The sequence below is a fragment of the Nicotiana attenuata genome, chromosome 6 (assembly GCF_001879085.1).
Source record: "Nicotiana attenuata strain UT chromosome 6, NIATTr2, whole genome shotgun sequence".
Classification (NCBI taxonomy): Eukaryota; Viridiplantae; Streptophyta; class Magnoliopsida; order Solanales; family Solanaceae; genus Nicotiana; species Nicotiana attenuata.
The window spans coordinates 69,182,453-69,191,507 of record NC_031994.1 but is presented as its reverse complement, the minus strand read 5'-3'; the positions used below and the strand labels follow the sequence as shown (position 1 = coordinate 69,191,507).

Sequence of the window (9,055 nt, the reverse complement as noted above, 5' to 3'; positions counted from 1 at the left end):
TATATATATATCTATATATATATATATATATATATATATATATATATATATATATATATATATATATATATATATATATATATATATATCTGATCATAGTCCAATGTTGATTACTCTTCACTCAGCTTCTAAACCTGGTAAAACACCTTTCAGATTCTTTAATGTATGGGCAGATCATGACAGCTTTATATCCATTGTAGAAAGAGTCTGGAATCAATCATATACTAAGGGCAAAATGAAGAACATCTGAGTAAAATTGAAGGAACTAAGGCCTTTGTTCAGGACTCTAAATACTGAACACTTTAGAACTATTAGTATGAAGATTGAGCATGCCATAATAAGATTAGAGGAGGTGCAACAGAAGATCAATGCAGCTTACAATGACTCTCTGATTGAAGAAAAGCTTGTTGCAGAATTTAGAAAAATGGTCTCTTATTGAAGAAAGTGTATTAAGGCAGAAAGCAAGAACTAAGTGGATCAAACTGGGAGATTCAAATACAAAGTATTTTGCAGCTGTTACGAAAGAAAGAAGTCAGAGAAAATAAGTAAATGAACTTGTGTCAATCATAGGAGATAAGCTTATTCATCCAGAAAGCATAAAGCAAGAAGTGGTGGAATTCTATAAGTCTTTAATGGGATCAACAGCTCACTCTCTTCCTACCATAATAAAGTGATTATGAAGAATGGTCAAATATTGCCACAACAACAAAAACTTGCTCTATGTGCTGAGGTTACTGACAAAGAGATTTATACTGGATTATGTGCTATTGATAGTGACAAAGCACCAGGAATCGATGGCTACAATGCTTGTTTCTTCAAGAAGGCATGGGTGATTATTTAAAAAGAAGTTAGCCAAGCTATTAAAGAGTTCTTCAGTACTGGAAAACTATATAAACCTGTGAATTGTACTTCTATCACATTGGTTCCTAAACTGGCTAATCCTAGTACAATAAAAGACTACAGACCTATTGCTTGTTGCTCCATGTTGTATAAACTGATCTCTAAAGTCTTAGCTGGCAGAATTCAACAAGTTATTGCATCAGTGATAAGTGAAGCTCAAGCTGGTTTCATACCTGGTAGGAGGATAGCAGATAACATTATACTAGCTCATGAGCTAGTTAAAGCTTACATAAGGAAGAATATTTCTGCTAGGTGCATGATCAAGATTGACCTTCAAAATGCTTACGATTCAGTTGAATGGAGTTTTTTGGAGCAAGTTATGATTGAAATGGGATTTCCAACGAGGTTTGTGAACTAGATAATGGAGTGTGTAACAACTATCAACTACACTACCATGGTTAATGGAGAACCTACCCAATTATTTGATGCTGCTAAAGGCCTAAGACAGGGAGATCCCATCTCCCATTTACTGTTTGCAATTGTAATGGAGTATCTTAGTAGAAATCTCACCAAACTAAAGGAGGTAAAAAGTTTCAAGTTCCACCCCAGATGTGCAAAGTTAGGGATTACTCACCTAAGCTATGCAGATGATCTTTTGCTATTTGCTAGAGGTGATTTAAACTCTATCTCTCATATTCATGAATGTTTCAACCATTTCTCTCAAGTGTCTTGTTTACAAGCAAATTTGAAGAAGAGTTCAGTGTATTTTGGAGGTGTTCAACAGAGTACCAGGTTAGAGATTATTCAAAAGTTGGGCTACACAATTGGAGAGTTACCATTTAAGTATCTGGTATTCCTCTTGCTACCAAGAAACTTTCTCTGATTCAATGGTATCCTCTGGTAGAATATAGTAGCAATGATATCCTCATGGACTGCAATGAAGCTTTCATATGCTGGAAGAGTGCAGCTGGTCCAAACTGTCCTATTTGGTATTCAATCCTATTGGTCACAGCTATTCAACTTACTAGCAAAAGTTATGAAGATGATAGAGGCCTACTGCAGGAGTTATATTTGGTCTGGGATCAATACCATTATAAAAAAGTTTCTGAAGGCTTGGAGTAGGATGTGCACACTTGAGTCAAGTGGGGGCTTGGGTTTGATTAATCTACAATTATGGAATAGGGCAGCTATAACAAAACTCTGTTGGGATGTAGCAAGTAAGCAAGACAGACTGTGGATCAGGTGGATTCATGTGTTCTACATCAAAGATAAGAGGCTAGAAGACATGGCAATCCCAGAACAGGCAAGCTGGATGGTCAGGCAGATACTAAGTGCCAGAACAGTCCTACAACAAGTACAATATAAGCAACAGATCAAAAAGAGCATGGTTAGCCAGTTTTACATTCAGCTACTAGGAAATAGGCCTAAAGTCAACTGAAAGTTTATGATGTTTCAAAACAAAGCTAGACCTAAATCCATATTCACAATGTGGCTACAATTTCATTGGAGACTTTTAACTACCTATAGATTGATCAAATGGGGAGTAACTGTGGATTCAAAATGTTCTCTATGTCAGCTTCATGATGAAATTAGAGACCATCTGTTTGTGGACTGCCATTTTACTAAGGCAGTGGCAGAAGGTCTTTCACTGGATGCAAAGACAGGATGTAGTTCGAGGTAACTGGGTGCAACATCAACAATGGATGATACAAAGTGCTAAAGGCAGATCTTATGGAGCTCAATTGTACCGAATGGTGTATGCGGAGGTTACACATAGTATTTGAATTGAAAGGAATATGAGACTATTTCAACAGATAAGCAGAAGTGTTGATAGTATAGCTAGAGAAATAGCCTACATATGTAATGTGAGAGCTACCAAAGGAATATGTAATGTGAGAGCTACCGAATGGTGTATGCAGAGGTTACACATAGTGTTTGAATTGAATGGAATATGAGGTTATTTCAACAGAGAAGCAGAAGTGTTGATAGTATAGATAGAGAAATAGCCTACATATGTAATGTCAGAGCTACTAAAGGAATTAGTAGTTCAATTCAATATTTTATGTTTCATTAGACATAGTATGTAGGTTTGAGATTGTTTCTATAGCTGCTGAGTAAGAAAGCAGCCTATAAATTGTAAAGCTTATTGGTGATTAATAAAAATGTTAATTACCTAAAAAAAATATTAGAGTATTTATATCGAAATAATTAAACCAAATAATGAAAAGAAATAAAAAACGAAGAAGAAATAGGAAAACAAAATAATGTTGCTAGGAGGAATCAAACCGTGGACCTCTAAGGACAAAACCCACTTCATACCCAGCCTTTAGCCATTGCACCACCCAGCACTCTACTTCTTTTTTTTGTACATTAAATTCTATTTATCTGCTTTTCCTGCGCCACGTGTATAAAATGCTTTATACATATAGCGCCTTTAAAAGGGCGCTATACCTTAACGGCCGTTAAGGTATAGTGCCCTTTAAAAGGGTATTATATATATTTTGGTCAATAAATTTTTTTCCACACATTTTAGTTTTTTGAGTCCAAAAGAACCACATTTTGGTTTCGGACTCTAGGAAATGCACAAAACATGGAATAAATATGTACGATGCAGTATTTAGCAAATCCAACTTTAAGCTCACTTCTAGGAATATTCTTTGAGATTTTATTGGCAAACTTTATTATGTAAGAAAATGTGGCACAAGCTCTAGAGAATTCAATAGATTTATAATCCACTTCCTTTATTCCAAGGTCTAGCTATAGAAAATCGTATTTGGATAATGTCTTATATGCGTAAAAGTGTTTCATTTTTAATTTTTTTTTTATATAAAAAACCCTACCGTTCTTTACGATGAAAAACAAATTGTACTTCTTTTAAATCTTTTTTTAACCTAAGTTATCAAATTTAGCAGTGAGAGAAAGGAAAAGATTGGTTTGAGTGGCAACGTGAATTGGCAAAGCTTTCACGTTTATATTCCTTATTCTGAGTATTTTTGTTGGAAGGATATTTGATAACTGATACGCATATTACCTAACTTGTAACGTGAAAAATGTTCTACCAGAAAATTCTTTATTTTACTTTTTCAACCTCATGATAGTTTTGGATAAGGAGAACAAAGTATTAAATGCTGCTATGGATTCCTTTTCTTTCATGTTTTCACCTCAAGACCTTTCATGAAAGTGCAAACCACTCCAACTATTTAGTTTTATACATTATTTTTGTTTATTTAAAGGCAGAATACATATACGGCTACTTAAACTTGTCCAATATTATCACTTAGGTACCTCAAGTGAAGGTGACGACCCGATAGGTCGTTTTAAGTTCTAGCTCTTACTTCCGTATTTTGAGATCTCTATTAGCTCCATTTAGTATTTTTCGATTTGCGCGCACAGTCCGTGTCTTTTTCCGGAAAGATTTTATGTGAAATTTGAAGAAAATATGATTTTTGGCTTTAAAAATAACTTGAGTTGACTACGTTCAATATTAACGAGCCCTGATCAATATTTTGACGATCCAGTTGGTCCGTATCGTAATTTTGAACTTTGGCGTACGCCTGGAATTCAATTTGAAGTCTCTAACTTGATTTGTCGAAAGCTAGTAACTTAAAGGTTTAAATATTTTCTAGATTTGACCGTAGGTTGACTTTATGGCTACTCGGTTCGGATTTCGGTTTAAGAACTTGGTATAGGTTCATTTTGTTATTTAAAACTTGTCTGCCAAATTTGGTGCAAAACGAAATTCATTTGATAGGATTCGGTCGCTCGGTTGTGAATTTGGAAGTTCTTGAGTTTCTTTAAAAATTTCATATATTTTGATGTCCGATTCGTAGTTCTCGGTGTTATTTTTGCTTTTTGATTGTGCGAGCGAGTTTGTATGGTGTTATTACACTTGTGTGCATGTTTGGTTTGGAGCCCGAGGGACTCGGGTCGGATTCGGATAGGCTATGAACCATTTTGAACATAGAAAATTTCTGGTTTTTAACTATTGCTGATGCCTGGTATATTGTGCTTCGCGATCGTGAGTGTATCATGAGAAGATACTATCGCGATCGCGAAGGGGAAACTGGAGATGGGGTGGAGTTCTTCTTCGCGAATGCGAAGTAGTGAAAGACTTACCCTTCGCGAACGCGACCGTCATCACAGGAACGCGAAGGTTTAGGGGATTCTGGGGAGGTAGGTGGTTACCCTACGCGAATGCGGGTGTTGGCTCGCAAACGCGAAGGCATGTGGGAGCAAGACTACGCGAACATGGAGGGGCTCGCGAATGCGAAGGCCTTCTTGGCCATTGTGCACTACGATAGCGTCAGGTGCTTCGCGAACGCGAAGAGCACCTGACGTCTAGTGATTTAAACACTCTAAATCGGGTTTCTTTTAACTTTTCACTCTTTTTAAGTTTGAGCTCGGCCTAAAGGCGATTTTGCAGAGGTTTTTCATCCCAACTTCGTTTGTTAGTAGATTTTAACTTGTTTCATTATATTTTCACAAACACCCATTGATTTTAACCTTTAATATATGCTTTTCCGCAGTAGAAATTAGGGATTTAGGTAGAAATTGGGAACTTTGAGAAATTGAGATTTAGACCTCAAATTGAGGTTGCATTTCAAAACTAATCACATAACCAGGCTCGGGGGTGAATAGGTAATTGGATTTTGGTCCGAATCTCGGGTTTGACCAGGCTGGACTGGGTTGACTTTTTCTAAAATCATTAAAGATTGAATCTTTTTCACTCGTGGGTAGTTTCTAAAGCTTATTTCGTATATTTGAACTATAATTGGTTAGATTTGATTGGTTTGAAGGTTAATTCTAGAGGAAAAGCCGCGGTTGAGCATTGATTTGCTTAAGGAGTGGGGTAAGTATCGTGGTTAATCTTGACTTGAGGGATTAGGACTTGTTGGTTTATTTGCTACGTGAATTATGTGTGAGAATAACGTATATATGAGGTGGCGAGTACATATGCGTTGTTATTGGGTTAAAGCAAATGGGAATTATTTCTTTGTTCTAAGTTGTTAATTCGATTTTGTTCTCCATGCTTAGGTTGGATTATTACTTTTAATTATTCGTCTGATATTTATTATTTATTTTGAAGATGTTGGAAATTTTTTAAAGTTGAGTTTGATATCATGGCACTATAAATGAATTAAATATTTCATGCCTTGTATTGTTAATGGGTGAGGAAGAGTGAAAAGCACAAAGGGTATTGCCGTGCCTTATTTATATTCATTATCATATATCGTGTCACGACCCAAACCGAAGGGCCGCGACGGGCACCCGGTGCCTTACTCAACCGAGTACCAACATAACATATCTTTCTTATCATACTATCATGGGTAAATGAGCTAGAAAACCCTTCATGAGATAACAAGAATAAAACATAAGGGAATACTTATCGTATGATGACCCAACATGATATACAAACTTATACATGTGACATACGGGCCTATAAGGCCGACATGACCATTTGTAAACTCAAAACATAGGCCGACAAGGCCATACAAGTATCCATACACCTGACATCTGTCTACAAGCCTCTAAGAGTACATAAAATCATAAAGGTCGGGACAGGGCCCCGCCATACCAATCAATACATATCCAAAGCATACTGACCAAATAGGCAACTCCGGAGCAAGTGGAGTACACCAACACCTTCGCTGAGCTGATAGCCTACTAGGAGGAATGTCAACCTGTCTATCGGGACCTGCGGGCATGAAACGTAGCGTCCCCAAGCAAAAGGGACATCAGTACGAATAAAGTACCGAGTATGTAAGGCAGGAAAGCATAAACCAGAACAGTAATGTAAAGAGAGTTAGAGGAGATACAACCTGTAACATCTGAGTGCCTCTGGGGGCTACTGACATGAAATGCATAATACATATATATACATAAACTTTTAAAAACATACGCCTCTGTGGGCATCATCATCATCATATCATACCCGGCCTCAAAGAGGACTCGGTAAAAACGTGCCCGACCATCATAAGGCTTGGTAGAATCATACCCGGCCACGTGGAGCTCGGTAAACCCAACTGATCAGTGGTTGCACAATAGGTGCCATACCCGGCCGACTATAGCGCGGCTCAGTAGAGTAAAATAGATACATATATAATGCATGCTGGACTCATGGAGTCACGTTCTAAACCTTTTGGAGTGACATAAAGTCATTGCACCATCGATTAACATTATGGACATCATACCATCAATATGAACTTCACTAGGACTCAAGGATCATATACACTTTCTTGGAATAACTTTGTAAGGAAAGAATAACATGGACAACCTTAGTTGCTAGGAGTAGATTCATTATGAAATAGCGTATCGTTTATGTTCGTTTCACTTTAGATCATGCCAAAAGAATGAAGGAAGAGCCTTAACATACCTTAAACATGTTGAGTCCTTAATACCTTCCAAGCAACTCTTCAAACAAGTCAACTCGATCTATCATAGCATAAGGAGATTCAAAATCAGTGTTGAACAAAGGCTAAGTCTGTAACTTAAGCTAGTAGCTCGTCTACGTAAATTCGGGCAGCATCTCCCTTGTAACAAGGGCCTCCTCCAATACCATATACCAACAAAAACAGCCAGGGAAGTCCAGCAACCTATAAATATCAATAACAAGACACCATATAACAACAACAAGTCACAACTACTTCACGACGAGCGGCAAGCTCCGATTGAAATCCGTATAACCCATATCACCCCTTATAGACTTCTTACATTAATTTAACAGTATCATTAACATGATAATGAAGTCATTCATCAATGATTCCATCCTTATACAATATATTTATAACAAAGGAAACAATCCTCAACTCCAACTATCTTCAATTAGTAGCTTTATTCACTAGTTCATGTCTACTCCATCCATTTAACTTAATCAACATCAAGATAACCTTAAGCACATGCAAGAACACAATACACACAACTCCTATAGTAACTTCAAGTCGAAATCCAAGTTATATTCAGCTCACAACAACCCTCAATAGCAATACAACACCATAGAAGTGACTTAAGCTAATCCAAGTACTATCCTGTAGTTTATCATCCTAACAACTTAACCAACATACAAGCAAGCTTAAGCACAATTAGTAGGCTGTTATACTCACCTTAGACAGCAGCAACAACTTGGAATTTCATCCAAATACAGCCCACAACAATCCTCAATGACAACACAACCTCAAAGAGGTGTTGTTCTTCACTAGAGCTAAGTTTTGATGTTGAGATATGGTGTAATCACTTTGGAATCACTTCAAACACTTGTGGAATCTGTTTAGAAGAGTTAGGAGAAGTTTGGAGACGAAGTTGAGTTGAAAATAAGTGAAAAATAGGCGTCCAAATCGTTTATAAAGTGAAGTAGGTCAACCACCGCCTAAGTGGGTCCCATTGGGAGCTGCTTGCGCGGTCTCGCGAAAACACGAATATCTCTCTACTCCGATGTCGTATTGATGAACGGTTTAATGAGTTAGAAACTAGACTCGTAGATCTTAAATTTGGTAGGTAGAAAACCCCATGATTCCAAGTATATTTGGAGAAAAGTGCATCTACATTTGACCTAAATTTCAGCACATTATGAATGCAACTTGTGATGACCTTTGCTAACTTTTGTTCCATAACTCGTTTGACTTAAAAACATAACACACGACTATCATACGACTACAATAACTAATAAATTAACCTCCTCATCATGTTAATCACCCTAGTCTCACCCCAAAAGAATATGTTATAACATTCCAAACTTGTCGATTTTCGACGAAACTTATTTTCTTCAATTCGTTTAGCGACTAAGCTTTCCAACCCCTTTTGGTACTTGTTATTCATGATCTTAAATATTTGTAACCTCCAAGGTAACATGATTAACTTACTTTATTTGCTTCCAAATATAATCTCATTTTCGAGCTTACATCAATGACTTACGACGTACTCTCACGTATGAAAACTTAGGGTGTAACATCATTCCCCCCTTTGGAACATTCGTCCTCGAATGTTGACTGATGAATTTATCAGCCTCATGACTTGTAGCTCTTTCGAATACTTTAATATTGTCCTTAACATCTGGGAAACTATTCTGTAAATAAATCCAAGGGCCAGGGTATTCCCCCCTTTAGGCCTCTTTCTCATACCACGACCTGTGGTCGGAATTCTTCCAATCTCGTAACTGTTGTTACCTTTTGTCATGCATCATGTACAACTGTGTACTTGTATGTGTGACTATGCGACTCTT

At 37.1% G+C, this 9,055-nt stretch overlaps 1 protein-coding gene across 1 annotated transcript; it reads left to right on the top strand.

Annotated features, from left to right (window-relative positions):
• Nucleotides 1,262–4,944, top strand: LOC109227945. Its single transcript, XM_019393135.1, has 4 exons — nucleotides 1,262–1,690; nucleotides 1,745–2,227; nucleotides 2,417–2,517; nucleotides 4,878–4,944. Exons 1-4 carry the CDS (start codon nucleotides 1,262–1,264, stop codon nucleotides 4,942–4,944), a joined length of 1,080 nt encoding a protein of 359 aa, XP_019248680.1.

What these genes read in the sequence shown, in the direction of transcription:
- LOC109227945 (XM_019393135.1), top strand. Translation starts at nt 1,262, where the DNA reads ATGGAGTGTGTAACAACTATCAACTACACTACCATGGTTAATGGAGAA. An exon ending in AGTTACCATTTAAGTATCTG is followed by an intron (nt 1,691 to 1,744) that starts GTATTCCTCTTG and finishes ATCCTCTGGTAG; the next exon opens with AATATAGTAGCAATGATATC. An exon ending in AAGACAGGATGTAGTTCGAG is followed by an intron (nt 2,518 to 4,877) that starts GTAACTGGGTGC and finishes TATCATGAGAAG; the next exon opens with ATACTATCGCGATCGCGAAG.